This window comes from Chiloscyllium punctatum, chromosome 9, assembly GCF_047496795.1.
Source record: "Chiloscyllium punctatum isolate Juve2018m chromosome 9, sChiPun1.3, whole genome shotgun sequence".
Classification (NCBI taxonomy): Eukaryota; Metazoa; Chordata; class Chondrichthyes; order Orectolobiformes; family Hemiscylliidae; genus Chiloscyllium; species Chiloscyllium punctatum.
The window spans coordinates 49,959,169-49,982,352 of record NC_092747.1 but is presented as its reverse complement, the minus strand read 5'-3'; the positions used below and the strand labels follow the sequence as shown (position 1 = coordinate 49,982,352).

The following is a 23,184-nucleotide window of genomic DNA, read 5'->3' as shown; positions in this document are numbered from 1 at the left end:
GATGTGCGGGAGATGGGTTGGACGCAGCTGAGGGCCCTGTCAACTATGATGCTGGGGAATCCTTGGTTGGTGAAGAAAATGGACATTGGAGGTCACCTTGTCAAAGTTGGTGTGACCAGAATTTTTGCAATGGAACGTAGGAACTGAGGAAATGGAATACAGGAGCAGGGTGTGAGGATGTATAGTCAAGGTAAATTTGCAAGGCACTTGTTTTGTAGTGGATATTGGCAGTCAGCCTATCCCCAAAAATGGAAACAGATGTCAAAGGGAGGGGAGGAGTCAGAAATAGACAAAGTGAAGATGAGAGCAGGGTGGAAACTGGAAATGAAGCTAATAAAATTTTCCAATTCCAGATGAGAGATGGAAGCAGCACCAAAAGGATTCTGGGTAATCCAAGAAAGAGGATGGGAAAAATTTCTGGCTGTAACAGCTGTTCCTTTTTTGAGGTATTTTAGGTGCTGGAGGTGATTTCCTCAAATTCCAGGAGAAGTAATTACTGCTTTATATGCTGTTGCATTGTTTTGGAACTATGGAAAAAGAAAGTATTAAAAACAGCAGTTTTAAAAGGGAAAGGAACAGACAAAGTATGTACATGGTGAGGTCAGTGCAGGAAAGAGAGAGAGAAAGAAACTGACACCATAGTGTACCTGCACAGTTACTGCCTTTGCTGTTTGAATTCATGTATCGCTGGACATCAGAATGTGTCTGGGAAAATTAACAAACAGTGGAATTCACAACTGATCTTGGAGGAACTGTTGGGCAAAGTTTACAGCACAGAATCAGATAAGTTAATCGTTGTTTTAAGTGTGGCCTACAGATAATCTGCAGTAGTGAGTACAGTGGGTTCTATCTTGATTATATGTTTTTGGAGATATGTCTCTTGATTAAACTTAAAACATAAGCCATAACTATTAATAACTGGGGCAATGTTTTGTTGTGGAATAAGATGGTGTTATGTTCTGGGTCTGTAGATTGTGACGGAGCAAATACGGCCTGTAGTAGAGTGATATGCGCTTCTTATCAGATGTGGGAGTTTAAAAGAGAGCTGAAGGGTTACTGCAGATTATATCTGCAATAAATGCTGTTGGTTGCGAATCTTATCAGACCGAATGGATCAGTTGGAGAGACAGATAGAAGCAATGAGGAATTTGCAACAGCAACAGTATGTGGGATGGATGGCAGTTATAGGAAGGGGAGGAAATCTCAGATATAGTCACAAAGACGGGTTAACTCTAGGAAAGGTAAGAGAGGTATGCAGCGAGTGCAGGAGCCTTCTGTGGCTATCCCCATTTCAAACAAGTTGTTTTTTGGAAAATGGAGAGGGTGATGGATTCTCAGGGGAATGTAGCACAAACAACCACATCTCTGGTATTGAGATCGGGTGTAATGCAATGAGGGGTACATTGGGTTTCAAGAGATAAATTGTGTTAGGGGACTCTCTAATCTGAGGTACAGACAGACATTTCTATGGCCAGCAGCAAAAAATCAGAATGGACCCAGGGAGATAATGAGGGAAGAGATCAATCTGAAACTGGTACAGTTGAGAACAGAAGTGAGTCAAACATTCAGGGCAGGCGAGGACAAGGTAGGACTAATAAATTAAACTGCATTTATTTCAATGCAAGGGGCCTAACAGGGAAGGCAGATGAACTCAGGGCATGGTTAGGAACATGGGACTGGGATATCATAACAATTACAGAAACATGGCTTAGGGATGGGTAGGACTGGCAGCTTAATGTTCCAAGATACAAATGCTACAGTAACGATAGAAAGGGAGGCAAGAGGGGGGGGGAAGTGGCATTTTTGATAAGGGATAGCATTACAGCTGCGCTGAGGGAAGATATTCCTAGAAATATATCCAGGCAAGTTATTTGGGTAGAACTGAGAAATAAGAAAGGGATGATCACCTTATTGGGATTGATTTATAGACCCCTAATAGTCAGAAGAAAATTGAGAAACAAACATGTAAGGACATCTCAGTTATCTGTAAGAATAACAGGGTGGTAATGGTAGGGGATTTTAACTTTCCAAACATAGATGGGACTGCCATAGTGTTAAGGGTTTAGATGGAGAGGAAATTGTCAAATGTGTACAAGACAATTTTCTGATTCAGTATGTGAATGTACATACTAGAGAAGGTTCAAAACTTGACCTAGTCTTGGAAAATAAGGGAGGGCAGGTGACTGAGGTGTCAGTGGGGGAGCACTTTGGGGCCAATGACCATAATTCTATTTGTTTTAAAATAGTGATGGAAAAGGATAAACCAGATCTAAAAGTTGAAGTTCTAAATTGGAGAAAGGTCAATTTTGACGGCTTTAGGTAAGAACTTTCAAAAGCTGATTCGAGGCAGATGTTCGCAGGTAAAGTGACGGCTAGAAAATGGGAAGCCTTCAGAAATGAGATAACGAGAGTCCAGAGAAAATATATTCCTGTCAGGGTGAAAGGGAAGGCTGGTAGGTATAGGGAATGCTGGATGACTAAAGAAATTGAGGGTTTGGTTAAGAAAAAGAAGGAAGCATATGTAAGGTATAGACAGGATAGATCAAGTGAATCCTTAGAAGAGTATAAAGGCAATAGGAGTATACTTAAGAGGGAAATCAAGAGGGCAAAAAAGGGATTTGAGATAGCTTTGGCAAATAGAATTAAGGAGAATCCAAAGGATTTTTACAAATACATTACGGACAAAATGGTAACTAGGGAGAGAATACAGCTTCTCAAACATCAGCAAGGTGGCCTTTGTGTGGAGCCCAGAAAATGGGGGGGATATAAATGAGTATTTTGCATCGGTATTTACTGTGGAAAAGGATGTGGAAGTTATAGAATGTGGGGAAATAGATGGTGACGCCTTCCAAAATGCCCATATTACAGAGGAGGAAGTGCTGGATGTCTTGAAATGCATAAAGGCAGATAAATCCCCAGGACCTGATCAGGTGTACCCTAGAACTCTGTGGGAAACTACAGAAGTGATTGCTGGGCCTCTTGATGAGATATTTGTGGTGCCGGAAGACTGGAGGTTGGCAAAGGTGGTGCCGCTCTTTAAGAAGGGTAGTAAGGACAAGCCAGGTGACTATAGACCAATGGGCCTGACATCGGTGGTGGGTAACTTGGAGGGAATCCTGAGGGGCTGGATGTGCATGTATTTGAAAAGGCAAGGACTGATTAGGGATAGTCAACATGGCTTTGTGCGTGGGAAGTCATGTCTCACAAACTTGATTGAGTTTTTTGAAGAAGTAACAAAGAAGATTGATGAAGGCAGAGCAGTAGATGTGATCTATATGGACTTCAGTAAGGCGTTCGACAAGGTTCCCCATGGAAGACTGGTTAGTAAGGTTAGATCTCATGGAATAAAAGGAGAACTAGCCCTTTGGATACAGGACTGGCTCAAAGATAGAAGACAGAGGGTGCTGGTGGAGGGTTGTTTTTCAGACTGGAGGCCTGTGACCAGTGGAGTGCCACAAGGATTGGTGCTGGATCCACTACTTTTTGTTATTTACATAAATGATTTGGATGCGAGCATAAGAGGTAGAGTTAGTAAATTTGCAGATGACACCAAAATTGGAGGTGTAGTGGACAGCGAAGAGGGTTACCTCAGATTACAACAGGATCTTGATCAGATGGGCCAAGAAGTGACAAATGGAGTTTAATTCAGATAAATGTGAAGTTCTACATTTTGGGAAAGCTAATCTTAGCAGGACTTATACACTTAATGATAAAGGTCCCAGGGAGTGTTGCTGAACAAAGTGACCTTGGAGTGCAGGTTCATAGCTCCTTGAAAGTGGAGTTGCAGGTCCCAGGGAGTGTTGCTGAACAAAGTGACCTTGGAGTGCAGGTTCATAGCTCCTTGAAAGTGGAGTTGCAGGTAGATAGGATAGTGAAGAAGGCATTTGATATGCTTTCCTTTATTGGTCTGAGTATTGAGTACAGGAGTTGGGAGGTCATGTTGCAGCTGTACAGGACATTGGTTAGGCCACTGTTGGAATATTGCGTGCAATTCTGGTCTCTTTCCTATCGGAAAGATGTTGTGAAATTTGAAAGGGTTCAGAAAAGATTCACAAGATGTTATCAGGGTTGGAGGATTTGAGCTATAGGGAGAGGCTGAACAGGCTGTTGCTGTTTTCCCTGGAGTGTCGGAGGCTGAGGGGTCACCTTATAGAGGTTTACAAAATTGTGAGGGGCATGGATAGGATAAATAGACAAAATCTTTTCCCCGGGGTCAGGGAGTCCAGAACAAGAGGGTATTGGTTTAGGGTGAGAGGGGAAAGATATAAGTGAGACCTAAGGGGCAACTTTTTCGCACAGAAGATGTTATATGTATAGAATGAACTGCCAGAGGAAGTGGTGGAGGCTAGTACATTTGCAACATTTAAAAGGCATTTGGATGAGTATGAATACGAAGGGTTTGGAGGGATATGGGCTGGATTATGGCAGGTGGGACTAGATTGGGTTGGGATATCTGGTCGGCATGGACAGGTTGGACCGAATGGTCTATTTCCATGCTGTACATCTCTATGAATGTTCCATGTACCTCACGAAAGAGAGACAGGCGTAACTGGGGCACAATCAATTATCCAGGGCCACAACTTTGACCTGAAGTTAATGAGAGGAGTTTAGAGAGCAGCTGCAGTGTGCTCTGTTGACAGCCATTGTTCAGCACACAACATCCTCACTTCTAGGTCAGAGGTTGAGGGGTTCAAATCCCATTCCCAAGAGTTAAGCACAAAGCCAATGCTGACATTGCAGTACAGTCTCGAGGGATGTTTGTACTGTTGTAGGGGCTATATTCAAAAAGATATTAAGGGTTCAGGCAAATAGTGACTAACAAACCAAAAGGGATTCAGAATGCTTTAGGAATTCCTGCAGTCATGAAAAGTGCGGAAAAAAGATAGGAACTTTTTTACAGCAACAGATACCACCTGTAATTATGTAAGTTATATACATATGTAACTTACCTACTTATCAATCTGAGCTACAAATCTTCTGGAAAAAAAAATCACTAGATACCACCAATCTTAATTTCACACCAGGTCATTATATATCTGAAATGTGCGTTAGAGGGAGGTTATATTTTGGACACAGTACATCCAATGGACCTGGCATTTCCTGCCCTGACAGTAATCAGCACAGTAAAAGTGGCTCAGCTGCACATAAATACTCCATCCCTCTCAGACTGGCCAATTGCTCTCTCAGACAGGACTTCTTACCAGCTTGAGATGGAAGTCCTACTCTGAAACAAGAAGCTGCTCCCAGAGTTAGAATTCCTGCAGAGGAGGCAGGAGACCGACTTACATTTTCAGTCGGATGGGTGGGAAATACACCCCATAAAATCCAAACCCTTATCTAGTCTCTTTTCACAGCTGTTGCCTGATCTGTTAAATGGTTGCAGCATTTTCTATTTTGATTTCAGATTTCCTGCCAACTCAGTATGTTTCTTTAGGTATATCGCATCACAAATTTCAAAAACTACAACATTTTAAATTCAAAAGAATGCACACCTGTGTTTGAATGTTTTACATTTGGGACTAAAGATCAAAAAAGATTAAATAAAAAACTGTAATAACATATGTTTAGTTTCAAGTACTTCAAAATCTGCCTACAATACAAATCAATAAACTTGGTTGTCGACTGTAATCAAAAGACAAAACAATGGAACTAAGTATATAGACCCTACGTCCAACTCATCAGCACAGACCAGACAAACCAATCTGACCTATTCCCATTTGCCAGGATTTGGCCCATATCCCTCTCAACCTTTCCTATTTTTATACCCATCCTGAAGCCTTTTAAATGCTGTAAATGTAGGTGTATCAAAGAAGGTCCACAGGTGCAAGGTGCATTTAAAACGTGTGTGTTTCATTTTCCTTTTTAATAAAAAAGATGGAAATAAAGAAATACACATCAAATGTAGAAATAAACAATCCGTTTGTGAAGGATTGGTGCACCAACGACGCAGCAACACAGCGATCTAAAGATAGTCAGGTAAGGAATATCATTCATATTTCGCAGAGAATGTTAACAAGAATTAATTATTTTTCCCCGTTTTGACGATTTCCTTTAGTAACAGCAGTGCGCCAGTGAGGGAAATGAAAAGGACGGCATTCTCGAACATAAAAGCAATCACCAGACAATAATCAATCGGGTCGGATTAGCGCGATCACGTGTGCAGTAACATCGCCTCTGAAAGTGATCACCGAAGCGGGCGAGCTAATAACCAACGTTCGCGAAGATATCACGTTGCTAAGAAAAAGTTGAATAGTCCTTTCAAACAATTCGCCACATCAACGCACCTAAAATTTTAAAAAGGTGGATGGATTGCAACCTTTTCCACAGAAAAGATTTAGACATCCATGCGATCTCCCATACGAACGCATTGAAATGTATTTTTAAAGATAATGTATTATTGATGGTGTTAATTGTACATGCGAATTCATTCGCTAGCCGAGAGAAGTTTGGAAGCCTCTTTAAGGATTCCATGCTGTCGTTATTTGTAAAATCGAAACACGGGCTTCAATGTTTAATGCGGATGTACAGCGCAAATGCGAAATGTAGCTGTCTCAAAAGTCACTAATAAAATGTCCTAGAACTTTTCACCAACATATTCATACGATTAACAATGATCGACAGGGACGGAGACAATACTAAACACCAATTCCATTGAAGCACCAAGGCTCAGAGCTAAGTCTAATGATGGTATGCACAAGGGTTAGTGATTGGATGTGAATGTGAAGAGAATGAAAACACCATGGAAAGACGGACTTAATGGGTCGTAATACACGAAGAATGAGAAAAGGCGGACGGAGGTGTGCATTTCTGGTTTCTTTACCGTTGGAAAGACAAGTTTCCGGATGCTCTCTCCCAAACAGTCCAGGTTAACGCGCCTGCGAGCAGCGTCCTTGCTGCCAGCTCCTGAAACTGAGCGCTTCCCATTCACCACCCGCGAAAATGGACATCCCCCGTCCTCAGGACTCTCCGGGTAATCCGATCCGGTGGAGCTGAACGATTCCGATGAAATTTTCCTCTCTGACATTCTGATCAATCTTGCACATTAGTCCGAAAAGACGCCTTCCTCCGAACTGCTGTTGTGTTCGTCAGCTCCGCACATCTCCCAGCTTTATAGCCGCGATCGCCACAGGAAATTAGTCATCGAGAACGCGCTTTCACTTCACCCTCATCTCTCTCGAATCCAAACAATCAATTTCGCTCCTCATGTTTCTCCCTGAAAACAAACATTTTTAAAGCTCGTGGTTCTTGCGATCACGTGTTTTCAGGCGCCTTTACTGTCGTCCCAAATTGTCCTTAAAAGCGGCGCTTACCACGTCCTAAGGGACAACAACAGCCAGTAATCCAGCTCTCCATCCTGTTTAGGGAATATTTGCACGTCTCGTAGTGATACCGAAGACTACATTCACAAACTACATTCTCGCACTCCTAACAAGGACCTTCGAATCATCCCAGCCCTTCACAGAACAGCTCAATAGTGACACACCTGTCTCCACCTAAAAACACAAAGCAACGTCTCGGGTGCACTTAATAACAACTTTACTGTGAAGCAGAACCTTTCCCCACACAGGGATAGAGAGGTTATGTTTCACACTAAGTATGGGAAAGCAAGCAGTATCATATGAGTTTAAGAATAGTGTATAAACAACTACAAACGGGAGAGGGCACACTATGTTAAATGTCATAGATGCACAGCAAAAGGAAATGATACAGTGGTACCTGACGCGTGTTTCAATCTAGATGAGGTTATTAAGAGCCTGGTTGTCGTAATAAATCACTGTAAATATGTTGCAGAACTCTTAAGAAACCGACGATTCTTTTTATTATCATGGCTGAAAGTCATCTATTGAATTGGTCGCCAACTGCAAAAGTGACCTCTCATGGAAGAGTTCGACAAATATTATGTTCCAAAAAAAAACTGCGGGAGCTGGAAATCTGAAACAAAAACAGAAGTTGCTGGAGAAACTCAGCAAGTCAGGCAGTATCTGTGGAGAGAGAGCAGAATTAACATCTCAGTCCAGTGACCCTTCTAAAATTATTTCTGAGTCAATGTGCAGTTAGCTGTAGGGCTGGTTTGCATTACAGAGTAATACCAACGCAGTAGGTTCAATTCATGCGCCTGCTGAAGTTGCGATAAAGAACTCTCTTTCTCAACGTCTCCCCTAATATCCTGAATCTCAGGTTAAACCACCACCAGTGCTCCCTGCAAAGAGACAGCAGCTAGTCCAGTATGACTGTGGTGATTTTACCTTCTGCAGTAGTGTAGTGCCCAGGGAAATTTTAGTTGCTGATAATCAGGCTTATTAGGACGAAATCAATTATTGCTCATTTGTCTCATTTCTTGTGTGGAGTGGTGCTGCTTCCATTGGGGTATTTGTCCTGCTGTAAATTATTTTAAAATAGTGATTCTTTTTCTGATTCAGGAATGTTTGTTACAAAAAAACTTTAAATTCATTCAGAAAAAAGAATCAAGGAATGGCATGTGAAGAATTCCTAAAAGGTTGCTTCTTAAACAATATGTTTATAACCGAAAGCTAGGAGAAGCCTGCTAATTTTAGCTCTGGTGAATGAGATAGGGCAAGTGGAGTGTTACTGGGAAAACATCTTGGTAGTAGCCATAATCTAATTAGATTTTTTTTTTAAAAATGGCAAAATAAAAATAAATGGAAATAACCAACTGGAGGAAAGTCAATTTTACTGATTTGAGAAGGCATCCATTCAGCACATACAGACTGGAACAAAATTTGTCCAAGAAAATGACAATTGAGCAAGGTAGATTTGAGATACTTCGGATAAAACCCAAATTTTCCTCCCATTGAGAGGAAGGACATAACTCTCTGCATGAGAAAGGAAACAAAGGTTAACTGGGAAACTGCAAAGAACCCTCACTAGACTGCATCCTAAATTGTCAAGAGTAAGTTAGAGACAAAAGAAACTCTGTTCATGATATTTCAGTCCTCTATGCATGAGGAGTACCAGATGACCAAAGCATTACAAATGTCACACCCTTGTTCAAAAAAGGGGAAGAGATAAACCTGGTAACAACAGGTCAATGAGACTAAGGTCGGAGATGGAAAAATTACTGGACACCTCTGTCAAGGATGAAATTAATCCTCATTTAGATAAGCATTAATTAACAAAGAACAACCAGCAATACATGTGATTGAGTTTTTTGAAATAGCAGGCATGTTTGATGAAGATAGCAGAGATTGTTATCTGTATCTCTATATTTATGTATGGACTTCTGATAAAACATATTTGATAAAGTATGACATTACAGATATATTTGAGAAATAGAAGCTTGAGAACTAAAGGGACAATGGTGGCTTGGGTGGGTAGCTAAGGAAAAGGAGGTAGAAACTAATGGTGATCAAATGATTTTCTGACTGAAAAGAAATAGGTAGCCCCTTGGGAGTAAAAATTGGGCTCTTATTTTTTGAATATACGCATGTTAGATTTAAGTGTAGAGATTACAGTTTTCAAGTTGTAGATCATAACAAAACATGACAACATAGTAAATAATAAGTAAGATAGCACCAGACTTGAAGGGGCTGAGAGTTGACTTAATTGAGACATATATGATAATTAGAGGGTTAGATAGGTTGAACAGTGAAAGCCTTTTTCCTCTGATGGTGATGGCTAGCAAGAGGGGACATAGCTTTAAATTGAGGAGTGATAGATATAGAACAGATGTCAGAGGTAGTTTCTTTACTCAGAGAGTAGGAGGGGCATGGAACGCACTGCCTGCAACAGTAGTAGACTCGTCAACCTTTAGGGCATTTAAATGGTAATTGGATATACATATGGATGAGAATGGAATAATGTAAGTTAGATGGATTTCAGATTGATTTCACAGGTCAGCACAACATCAAGGGCCGAAGGGCCTGTACTGTGCTATAATGTTCAATGGTCTATGTTCTAGAGAAGTAACTGGTGGTATTATCATTAGGCTAGTAACCAAAAGAGTCAGATAATGTTCTGGGGTTGCAGAATTAAATTTTTTTTTAAATTTTTTATGGCCATGAAACCATTGGCAGAAAAAAACTATCTCTTTCGTTAATGTCCTTTAGGGAAGGAAACTGATGTCCTTACCTGGTCTGGCCTACATATGACTCCAGACCCACAACAATGTGGTTGACGTTTAGCCAATGATGCCCGCATCAGGTCAACAAATACATGGCAAAAGCAATTTGATGTGAACACTGGCAAAAAAACAACATGAAACAGCAGTGTAATCCAGGTGGTACTATTTTGAAGGGAATGGAGGAACAGAAGGATCCAGGGTGCATACAAACAAATCTTTAAAGACAATATAAGATATCTCACTTTGTAATCAGAGTATTAAATACAAAAACATGAAGTTCACACAGAACTTTTACAAATCACTGATTGGATTTCATTTGGAGTATGTGGACAATTCTGGGCACCACAGTTAGGAAGGATGTTAAGGCCCTGCAGAGAGTAGAGTGGAGATTTCCAAGGATAAAAACAAAAATAAATAAATGTACTTAGTCCACTTAGATCAGGGAAGTTATCGGGAGATTTAAAAGAGGTTTCAAATATTATGATGTGTTCTGATAGAGCAGGTAAGGAAAGGAACTTCTTTCTGGGAAGAGGATTGCCAACTGGATGGTATAGATTGAAAATATTTGGCAAAGATACAAGAGCGAAATTGAGGTTAAATTTCATCATGCATAAATTTTTAACATCTGGAACACACCACCAGAAGTGTGGGTCAAGAATATTCAAGAACATACGAAATTGTAACAAAAAAAGGCCACCCCATATCACCAAAACCTGTCCACTGTTTACAAGTCACAAGTCAGGAGTGGGATGAATTAGTACTGCCTTGTCAGGATGAGTGTAGGTCCAATAGCGCTCATGAAATCCTACACCATCCAGGACAAACCATTCTGCTTGATTGGCAATCCATTCACCACCTTAAACATTCACCCCTTCATCATTAACACATCGGGGCAACAATGTGTAAGATCTACATAATGCACTGCTGTAACTCACCAAGGCTCCTCTGACTGTACCTTCCAAACCTTTGACTTCTACTACTTTGAATGACAAGCGTAACGATATATGGGAAATTTTCCACCTGTATTTCATCTCTGAGCGACACACCACTCTGACTTGGAACTATATCACTGTTCCTTCACTGATGCAGGGATAAAATCCTGGAATTCCCTTCCTAACCAAACCTTAGGTGTCCCTACAACCTGTCCTTATGGCCCAAGCATAGCAGCACTTCAAGAAGGCAGCATAATATCACCTTCTCTTGGGGAATTATGAATGGGCATTAAATGCTAGCCTAGCCAACAATGCTCACATCCCAGCAATGGATAACAAAAACTATAAAGAATAAATCATTTCTCAAGATGGTATAAATCCTTAAAAGAGAGCGATGTTGGGTCTGTGCAATTTAATGTGCTGTAAAACAGGTCACATGGATTTCCACATTCATAAATGAGCAATTATTTCCAGGCCATTGAGTGCACACAGCACAACCAAGAATCACATCTCTAATAATGAAAGTTTCAATACTATTCATATTAATATGATTAATTACTGTTGTTTATATTTTATCATTGCAAAATGTGACACTACAAAATGTCAAAGAAATGATTACATTTATTAAATTACAGGTGAGAACTCCAAAACAGGTAATCAGCAACACCTGGAGGAACACATGAAAGGACTCTGAGATAGGCACTCAGAAACAAAGTTAGATTCATTAAAACTTATTGGAATGGTTCTTGCTACTATATACCACTGAGAAAGGAGCAAGCTGTTTGGTGGATTTCTGCTAAGTGATTCAAATCTTTTCTACCCTTACATTTAACGTAGTATACAAATTGGTGGTGAATTTCTTATATAAAGCAACCAATAAGTTAATAATATAATTAAATAACTAATTAAAAGTCAGCGAGTTTAGAGAAGATTTGTAGATCAGGTTGAGGTTCTGGATTTAGGTTTGCTCGCTGAGCTGGGAGGTTCATTTCCAGATGTTTCATCACCCTACTAGGTAACATCTTCAGTGGGCCTCAGGCAAAACAGTGTACATGATTCCTGCTTTCTATTTAAAAGTTTGGGTTTCTTTGTGTTGGTGATGTCATTTCCTGCGGTGATGTCATTCTTGTTCCTTTTCTCAGGGGGTGGTAGATGGGGTAATTAAAACTCATTAAGGATGGTAGGATAGATGGTGTGGCTCCTGGATACCATAGTGATCCAAGGCAAAAACATCTGTAGTAAGTATTTGAAATTTGAACAATTTTGATTGAAGATTAATGAGCTGGAGACTGAACTTCAGAGACTGATGTAGCATAACTGCATTCTTTGTACCAGGAGCCATCTGACTTAGGAGGGGTAGAGTGTTCTGATTTGGTCACTGATTAAGAACAGGAGAATGTGACTGCATATGAGGCAGTTAAGGGACCCAGAGTGCAGAAATATCAGTCTCTGCAATTATCTAATGCATTTGAACATCACTTAGCCAGTTTGGATGAAAACAGGGGCTACAGGGTGAATTGACAAACTAACCATTGCACTGTGATACAAGAAGCCATTTGAGATGTGGAGAGGAGTAACACAGAATGTAATAGGATATTGTGAGGGGAAATTGACACTATACTTTACAGCAAAGAGTGAAAGTCCAATTGGTTGTTGATATCTTCTCAAGGCAGGAAAAGAACTTGAAGTGAGATGGGAAGGATCCAGTTTCATTGTCTGTATAAGTATCAACAGGCAGATGAAGAAAGAAGTTCTCAACAATAGAATGACAGCTAGATTCTAAATTAAAAAGCATAATCTCAAAAGTGATAATCTCCAGCTATTACTTAAACTGTGAAGAAATTTGTTTAGATATTTAAAATTAGACAGTTGAATATATGGCTGAAACACTGGTGAAGCAGCAGTATGGTTCCAGTTCATGAGGCAGTGGCACCACTACTAGGGAAAAGGGGGATATACCATTGATATAGTCTACACCTGAACTGTGGTGGGGTCTGTGTTCATGCAAACCACATAATAAGGGAAGTAGAGTCAATTTTAAATTAAATAGTGGGATTAAATGGGGAAAGATGTGGTATAGCAAAGAGTAGATGGTGGATAGGAAAGGTTGGATAGGAAAATAGTAAAGTGGGAAATAAGCATCAGTAGGACAAAGAGAAAAAGCTTAAGGATGCACCAACAATCAAGGCAACAAAAAAGACAAACCTGAAGGCTCTGTTTCTAAACATACCTTGCATTCACTGCTAATTAATTGTGATATTGAAGTGACATGCCACTCATTATTATGCAGTTACATCCTTTAACCTTAAATTTGATGCTTTCTCTAATTTCTTCAGTTAATCTCTGAAGATGGGCCCAGTCTTTAGAATCTTTCTTTGTTGTAGGAATATACTTATTCTGAATATTTCAAAATATTCCCTTAAATGCGGGTCAGAGATGTAGCTACAGGGAGACAGGGTTTTGATATTGAATATTGGGTAAAAAATATTCAAGAAAAATAAAAAGCCAGATAAAGGTGAAGGGGTCGCTTTTGTGCAGTAGTTAGAGGTAATCCTGGTTGTAGAATTGATTGGAGTGAAGATGAAGAATAGTAGGAATAAGAAGTCACTAATGACAGTTTTCTGAAAGCCTGCTAACTGTAACCACATCGGACAAAGTATACAAGAAGGAATTTTAAGTGCTTGTGATAAAGGGACAGAAATAATGTTGCAAACAGATAGCAGGGGTTTCTATATTGTTTGAAAAGGAAAGGTGCTAATTTGACCTCCAGAAAGTGAAAATTGGATTAGTAGTAGATAATAAGGAAAAGGTAGATGAAAAGAAGAAATACTTTGGTTCTATAATTACATTAAGAGAGACAAAAAAATTACACTAGGAGATGGAAGGAAGCGAGGAACTTCGTAAAAATTACAATAAGGACGGAAGCTGTACTCAGCAAACAGGAACCATGGGCTAACATGTCTGTGGATCTAGGTGGACTTCATTGGAGAAAAAAATAGCTGTGTCCTAAGCAAAACACAAGGTAATCAGGAAGAGTCAGCATATTTTGTCAAATCATATCTAACCAATGTATTTGGAATCCTTTACAGGAGTAACATGCACTGTGGATAAAGAGGAACTTGTAGTTACACACTACTTCCAAAAGGCATTTGGCAAGATATCACATTAAAGATTATAGTGGAAAATAGATGGTGTAGGAAGTAACACTCTAGCATTCATAGAAGATTGGCTTGTTGGCTGAAAACAGAGACAATGTATAAATGGTGCTTTGTCTGAATGGCAGAATGTGACATGTGGAGTCCTGCAAGGGTCTGCTTGGGACCTCACAATTTTTACAATTTATATCAATGACTTAGATAAGGGAAGTAAAGACGTTGTAGCTAAATTTGTAGAAGACACCAAGGCAGGTAAGAAAATATGTTGTGAGGAAGGCTAAGGAAGTTGCAGATAGAAACAGGTTGAGTGAGTGGTAAAAATGCTAGCAGATGGAGTATAATGTGGGATAATGTGAAGTTGTTCACATTAGCAGGAAGAATGCAAGGGAGAATTACTTAAATAGAGAACAGCTGCAAAATGTCAAGGTGCACAGCTATTTTTAGGTGTTCTGGTGCATGAGTCACAAAAAATTAGTATGCAGGTACAACACAAAATCAATAAGGCTAATTAAGTGTTATCTTTTATTATGAGAGGAACTGAACATAAAAATTGTGGTTCTGTAGGCCGAGCTGGAAATTTGTCTTGCAAACGTTTCGTCCCCTGTCTAGGTGATATCCTTAGTGCTTGGGAACCTCCTGTGAAGCGCTTCTGTGCTGTTTCCTCCGGCATTTATAGTGGCCTGTCTCTGCCGCTTCCAGTTGTCAGTTCCAGCTGTCCGCTGTAGTGGCCGGTATATTGGGTCCAGGTCGATGTGTTTGTTGATAGAGTCTGTGGATGAGTGACATGCCTCTAGGAATTCCCTGGCTGTTCGCTGTTTGGCTTGCCCTATAATGGTAGTGTTGTCCCAGTCGAATTCATGTTGCTTGTCGTCTGTGTGTGTGGAACACCTATACAAGGTATTCGCCTAAAACGGATACCCTCGCAATTTCATCAACAGATGCCTAAGGGAAAGACAACGGAACGAGGACTTGCCGCAACCCAAAGGACTAGCCACACTACCATACATCAGGAGCATTTCCGAACTGACAGCCAGACTACTGCGACCACTAGGACTCATAACAGCACACAAACCAACAGCCACGCTCAGACAACAACTCACCAGAACGAAGGACCCAATACCCAACATGAGCAAACCCAATGTAGTGTACAAAATCCCATGCAAGGACTGCACAAAACACTACATAGGACAAACAGGAAGACAGCTAACGATCCGTATCCACGAACACCAACTAGCCATGAAACAACACGACCAGCTATCCTTAGTAGCCACACACACAGATGACAAGCAACATGAATTCGACTGGGACAACACTACCATTATAGGGCAAGCCAAACAGAGAACAGCCAGGGAATTCCGAGAGGCATGGCACTCATCCACAGACTCTATCAACAAACACATCGACCTGGACCCAATATACCGGCCACTACAGCGGACAGCTGGAACTGACAACCGGAAGGCGGCAGAGACAGGCCACTATAAATGCCGGAGGAAACAGCACAGAAGCGCTTCACAGGAGGCTCCCAAGCACTGAGGATGTCACCTAGACAGGGGACGAAACGTTTGCAAGACAAATGCCCAGCTCAGCGAACAGAACCACAATAACGAGCACCCGAACTACAAATCTTCTCCCAAATTTTGAACATAAAAATAATGATGATGCTTCAGTTAGACAGAACATTGATGAGATCACATATTCTGTGTAGTTTAGGTTTCCTTATTTCAGGATTTAAATGTGTTAGAGGGGTCTCAGATGAGATATACGAGATTGACACATGAAATGAGTGGGTTCTCTTATGATGATGGGTAGGACAGGCTGGGTTTGTTTCCACTGAAATTTAGAAAGTGAAAAATTACTTTTTTGAAGTATATAAGGTCAGAATGATCTTGACAAGGAGGTCAGAGAAAGAATGTTTCTTCTTCAGGCACAGTCCAAATGAGATACAGTGTTTAAAACCAAGGATTGTTCTTTTAGGACATAGATGAGAGGATTTCTTTACTCTCAGCAAGTTATGCAGCTTTCTGCCGCAGAAGATGGGTTATTAAATCGTTTTAGGCAGAGGCAGTTAAGGTTCTTGTTAAGCAAGGAAATCAAAGGTTGTTGGGGTAATGGGAATTCAGAACTTGAAACACCATCACATCAGCCATGATCTTGTTGAACAGTGGAGCAGGCTGGAGCGTCTATTTCTGACCCCATTTGATATGATCATATTTTACTTGGTGAACAGGAGTCTTAACCTGAGGCCTGCAGGTGACATTGTAAACTAACATTGGCTTCAGCGTTCTTTAACCAAGACTAGAAATGTGTTAGAGTATCATTTGAAACACACACACAGAATGCTGGAGAAACTCAGTAGCTCTTTCCTGTGGAAGGAGAAACAGAGGTCTGGAGTCCTGCATGACTCTTCTTCAGAATTTCAAAGTATAATTTGCATATGAACCTTTAGTTTAGTTAAGCTTCCCAAGGCACTTTACTGGAGCATATTCACAACCAAACCACAAGAAAATATCAAGTGAGATGACCAGTAACTTGCTCATGGAGCCTGTAGCTAATGGTGTTCCACAGGAATCAGTTCTGGGTCCTCTTTTGTTTGTCATTTAGATAAATGATTTGGATGAGAATATAGAAGGCATGGTTAGTAAGTTTGCAAACAACACCAAAATTAGTGGTATAGTAGACAGTACAGAATGTTTTCTAAGCTTTCAAAGGGATCATGATCAAATGGGTCAATAAGCTGAAAAATGGCAGAGGGAGTTCAATTTGGATAAATCAAAGGCATTGCATTTTCATACAACAAACAGGTTCAGGACTTATACAAGTAATAGTAAACCCCTGGGTACTGTTATAGGACAGAGGGACCTAGTGGTTCGGATACATAATTCTTCGAAGTTTGCACCACATATAGACAGGGTGGTTAAAAAGGCACTTAGCACACTTGCCTTCATTGTTCAGTCATTTGAGTATAGGAGTTGGGAAGTCATGTTGAGCTTGTACAGGACATTGGTGAGACCTTTTCTGGAGTACTGTAGCCAGATTCTGGTCACCCTGTTATATTATTAAGCTAGACAGGGTTCCGAAGAGATTTACCAGGATGTTGTTGGGTATGTAAGGTTTAAGTTATAAAGAAAGACTGGATAGGCTGGGTCTTTTTTCACTGGAACATAGGAGGTTGAGGTTTATAGAGGTTTATAAAACTATGGGAGGTATAGATAGGGTTAATGGTAGGTATCTTTTCCCTAGAATGAGGGATTTCAAAACTCGTGGGTACATTTTTAAGGTAAGAAGGGAGAAGTTTAAAACAGACATGGGGGCAAATGTTTTATACAGAGGTCATTCGCATGTGGGATGAACCTCCTGAGGAAGTAGTGGATGCAGGCGCAGTTACAAAATTTATAAAACACTGAGATGACTTTATGAATAGGAAATGTTTGGAGGGATATGAGCCAGGAGCAGACAGATGGGACTAGTTTAGTTTGGGATTATTGTTCAGAATGGACTGGTTGGACTGAAAGATGTGTTTATGCTGTCACTCTATGACTCTACATGAGACATAAGGCTACAGAGGTTTGGTGAGAATCTCAATTTGTGTAATTTATCTCAGTTGTTAAAATTTATTAAATGAATAAAAAAAAGTTTGTATGACCAGGCAAAATTGCTGGACATATATAAATAATGACTAGACAGATGCTTTTTGTATTGACAAATACTATAAACTAGCACACTATTGATGAGACACCCAGTACCCATGAGGCAAAAATGATGCAGTATGACATTGCTGAAAATAAGCACATCTGGATGGCCAATAATGTTATTGCACTTTCCACAGTTAGAACCTGTTTGGTGTTTCTCTGAAGGCTGTCACATACCATGAGACTGTACATAATCTCACATCAAAGACAGTTGGTAAATGAATGTGACATTAATGACACACTTCGGAAGAACAAATTGCTACCCTGCAGCATGTCACATTGTATTTTCTATGGAACTGATGCCATAGCTTGGTATCGGACATTTAAAAAGAGTCCACAAGTAGCAAGGCATATAAATAATAATGATTAATAATAAAAAAACTTTATACTTCAACATTATAACACCATACACAATGATAGCACTTACATTCAAATTAAGATATTATTAATTTGGATGAAAGGGAAGTATCAATATTAAATCATAAAATCACACTGCATTACATGGCTTGGTGTTGATTTTGAATTTAGGATAAGAATCACAAAACCCTTGAAAAGTACTATCTGTTTAAAAAGTAATAACTTCCTAATTCTTAAAAAAAAGGATCTAAACAGATGACAAGCAATTGAGATCAATATCGAAACAATGAATATAATTTCAAGTACAAAAATAATCAGATACCTCCTAATGTAAATGATTCATGTTGATAAAAGGATATAGTTCTCCCTCTTTCGTTCTGAGGAAGGGTCACCGGACCCAAAACATTAACACTGATTTCTCTCTACAAATGCTGCCAGACCTGCTGAGCTCCTCCAGCAATTTCTGTTTTAGTTTTTGATTTCCAGCATTCGCTGTTCTTTCAATTTTCATTCTCCCCAAGGTTTGCATTCTTAATACAGACCACCTAACATGTCAACAGACAACTTTGACACCATTATGGATAATACCATGCTAACCCCATTTGTTACAGTCATTGATAAAGCAATTTCAACATTTGTTTTCCAACTCCATTTGCTGTATATTCTGTCTATTGAGGCCAATGGCAGCTGTGTAACTTAACCCTTTCCATTAAATGCTTTCACATAATTAATGAGGTGTTGGCAGCTTTCAACATCTCCTGAATATCTTGACTATGCTTACTTTCTGCTCCCACAGATCTACTCTCAGCTATCATGTGTAATTTCTAAATTGCAAGGGATAGTGTTCAGTGACACATTGTTGGCTAGGAATATGGTTATATTTAGTCATTTGTATATTTTCTAAGATCTCATTTGATTAGTGTTTTGACATTTGGCAAGCTGCCAGCCTTGGCTGAGAGGTAACATTCTTACTTCTAAGTCAGAAGGTTATGGGTCCAAGTTCCAGTCCAGAAATTTGACCATATTATTATAACAAAAAAGATTAGATGTTAAATAATATTGGAAAATGCTTGGCATAATTTTTTAAACAATAATATCAACCTTCAACATGCTGAAAATACCAATGCAGACAGCTTACAATCTGTCAGCCATCTTGGTGATCCAGATGTTCAAATTCAATTCTATACATCAGGTTTACTTACAAACTTCTTAATCACTATTTGATGAGCTTTAGGAAGAGTCACACTTGCACTGGGATTGACTATGCTGGTGACTAACATGTTAGTGTCGGCAAAATATTCTTTCCTGGCATTTATTTCCCCTTTTTGTTATAAATTCACTTCAACTTTATTTTTCAAATTTAAAAATCTCATTTCATGCTTGAATGGAATATTGTTGTAATTCACAATATAATAATCTTTCACACTTAACCTCTCCACAACATTAACCTGCAGTGCAATATATTTACTTTTCATAGAATCCCTATAATGCAGAAAGAGGCCATTTAATCCATCAAGTCCACACCAATACTCTAAAGAACATCCCATTCAGACCCAGTCTTCACCTTATCCCGTAACTGCACATTCACAATAGCTACTCCAACGAGCCTACACATCCCTGAACACTATAGACCAATTTAGCATTGCCAATCCTTTAGACTGTGGAAGGAAACCACAGCACATGGCAGAATCCCACACAGACACTGAGAGAACATGCAAATTTCAACCATAGTTGGAATCAAATGGAGGTCCATAGCACTGTGAGACAACAATGATAATCAATGAGTCACTATGCCTCCCTTGGTTGTCAACATTCAATATCTATCAATTTTCACTGAATCCAAAATGCCTCTGTGGAACTGCATCATAAGACCATAAAACATAGGAACAGAAGTGTGCAATTCAGCCCATCCACTCTGTTCCGCCATTTAATGAGGTCATGTCTGATCTGATAATCCTCAACTCCAGTTGTCCTCATAACCCTGGATTCCCTTACTGATTGAAAATCTGTCTCCCTCAGCCATGAATATACTTTACAGCTCAGTCTCTACAGTCCTCTATGGGAAGAAATTCCTCCTCACCTTTGTTTTAAATGGACAGCCCCTTTTTCTGAGATTATGCCCCCTGGTCCTAGATCCTTCATCAAGGGGAAACATTCTATTCACATCTATCCTGTCAAGTTCCCTGAGATCTTTCAATACAAGTATAATACTCCACAATATATTAAATTTACCGATTTTTTTTAGATTGTTTTTGAAAATGGCAAAGGGTGTCTTACTGATTCGAAAACAAGTCACTTCAATGCTGAGGGAAAATATAATGAGGGGAAAGCATTCACTGGAGACATTACAGATGGAACTGAGGAACAGTAAATGGGGATTGGGTGGTGTAGGGCTTGGGGGATGTCAATACTTGTTTCGAAAACAAGTAATAGGACAGAGAGTGAAGAAAGTCAGGAATCCTATTTCAGGTTCAGCAAGTAAGGGCAAAACTATAACATGTATATTGATGTATAGTGCATGGCCCAAATAAGAGCTTGATACACAAGTGCACAAAGGTAATGAATTAGTAACTGAGCTGCAGGTATAAATGCAAATTGGAGATTATGATATAGTAGCCACTACTGTGATATGGCTGCAGGATAGATTGTGAACTAAACACATCAGCTTATAAGGATTACAGATCAGACAGGGAAAATGACAGAGGGGTACTTTAGAAACAAAATCATTTCAATAGTGAGGGAGAATACAATGAATGGAGACCTTATCGGATTGAAATGCTTAATTGTATAAATGCAAAAATTAGGTAAGCATGTAGCAAGGCAGATTAGTATTAATGGGGCATTTTAATTTGAACATAGATTAAAACTTGAAAGGGCTCAGAAAAGATTACAAAAATGTTGTCAGGCTTAGAGAGTTAAAGCTATTGGAAGAGGCCGAATAGGCTGGGGCTATTCCCCCTGGAGTGTCAGTGGCTGAGGGGTGACCTTATAAAATCATGAGGGGCATGGATAAGTTGAATAGGCAAGGTCTTTTCTTCAGGGTAAGGGAGTGCAAAACTAGAGCGCATATTTTTAAGGTGAGAGGTGAAAGATTTAAAAGAGACCTAAAGGGGCAACTTTTTAAGGGTGGTGCATGTAAGGAATGAACTGCCAGAAGACATGGTAGAGGTTGGTACAATTACAACATTTAACAGTCATCTCAATAAGGAAGACTTTAAAGGGATATGGGCCAAATGCTGGCAAATGGGACTAGATTAATTTAAGATATCTGGTTGGTATGGATGAGTTGGACTGAAGGATTTGTTTCCATGCTGTGTATCTCTATGACACTAAGGAAGAGGTGAAGAATTTCTAGAGTGTTACATGGGATAGTTTTTCTTTAGTGAGTTTTGAGAAGATTTGTCACTCAGGTTGAGGTTCTAGATATAGGTTTGCTCACTGAGCTGGAAGGTTTGTTTTCAGATGTTTCATCACCATACTAGGTAACATCATCAGTGAGTCTCCGGACGAAGCACTGCTGATGTTTCCTGCTTTCTATTTATATGTTTGGGTTCCCTTGGGTTGGTGATGTCATTTCCTGTGGTGATGTCATTTCTTATTGTGATGTCATTTCCTGTTCTTTTTCTCAGGGGGTGGTAAATGGGGTCCAAGGCAATTTGTTTGTTGATAGAGTTCCAGTTGGAATGCCATGCTTCTAGGAATTCTTGTGCATGTCTCTGCTGGGCTTATCCTAGGATGGATGTGTTGTCCCAGTTGAAGTGGTATCCTTCCTTATCTGTATGTAAGGATACTAGTGAGAGAGGGTCATGATGTTTTGTGGCTAGTTGATGTTCATGTATCCTGGTGGTTAGTTTTCTGCCTGTTTGTCCAATGTAGTGTTTGTTAGTTCATGCACACTATTTTGTAAATTACATTAATTTTGCTTGTTGTCTGCATAGGGTCTTTCAAGTTCATTAGCTGCTGTTTTAGTGTGTTGGTGGGTTTGCGGGCTCTCATGATGTCAAGGGGTCTGAGTAGTCTGGCAGTCATTTCTGAGATGTCTTTGATGTAGGGGAGAGTGGTTAGGGTTTCTGGATGTGCTTTGTCTGTTTGTTTGGGTTTGTTGCTGAGAAATCAGCAGACTGTGTTCATTGGGTACACATTCTTTTTGAATACACTGTATAGGTGATTTTCCTCTGCTCTGCATAGTTTCTCTGTGCTGCAGTGTGTGTTGTCTCATTGAAATAATGTTCTGATGCAGCTTCGTTTGTGCATGTTGGGATAATTGCTTCTGTAGTTCAATATTTGGTGCGTATGTGTTGTTTTCCTGTGGATGCTGGTTTGAAGTTCCCCATTGGCTGTTCGCTCTACTGTGACATCTAGGAATGGCAGTTTGTTGTTGTTTTCCTCCTCTTTAGTGAATTTTATGCCAGTATGGGCATTGTTGATGGTCTTGAAGGTTTCCTTTAATTTGTTTCGTTTAGAAATGACAAAGGTGTCATCCACATAGCGGACCCAAAGTTTCAACGTTGGGGTTGGATGGTTGGCAGAGCTGTTTGTTCAAGTCTCTGCATTACTGTTTCTGCTAAGAACCCTGATATTTACCACCTCCTGAGAAAAAGAGCAGGAAATGACATCACCATAGGAAATGACACCAACCCAACGAAACCCAAACATATAAATAGAAAGCAGGAAACATTAGCAGTGCTTCATCTGGAGGCTCACTGAAGATGTTACCTAGTATGATGACGAAATGTCTGAAAATGAACCTTCCAGCTCAGTGAGCAAACCTAGTCCATAGTTTTTCTTTCATTAATTCATGGGATGAGGGATGTCACTGGTTAGGTTCCAGATGTTCATTGTAGTGGCCGGTCTATTGGGTCTAGATGGATGTGCTTGTTGAAGGAGTCCATGGCTGAGTGCCATGCTTCCAGAAATTCTCTGGCTATCTTATATTTAGCTTGTCCTATGATCGTTGTGTTGTCCCAGTC

At 39.9% G+C, this 23,184-nt stretch overlaps 1 protein-coding gene across 2 annotated transcripts in view; it reads right to left on the bottom strand.

Moving 5' to 3' along the window:
• The window catches only part of gucy1a2 (guanylate cyclase 1, soluble, alpha 2), a 247,604-nt gene extending 240,063 nt beyond the window's left edge, over positions 1 to 7,541 (bottom strand). For both annotated transcript variants that reach the window (XM_072577490.1, XM_072577491.1), the window contains exon 1: positions 6,821 to 7,541. In XM_072577490.1, the coding sequence (XP_072433591.1) occupies positions 6,821 to 7,024 (204 nt within the window). In that variant the 5' untranslated portion in view covers positions 7,025 to 7,541. The remainder of the gene's footprint in view (positions 1 to 6,820) is intronic.
• Between the last annotated feature and the right edge of the window lie 15,643 nt (positions 7,542 to 23,184).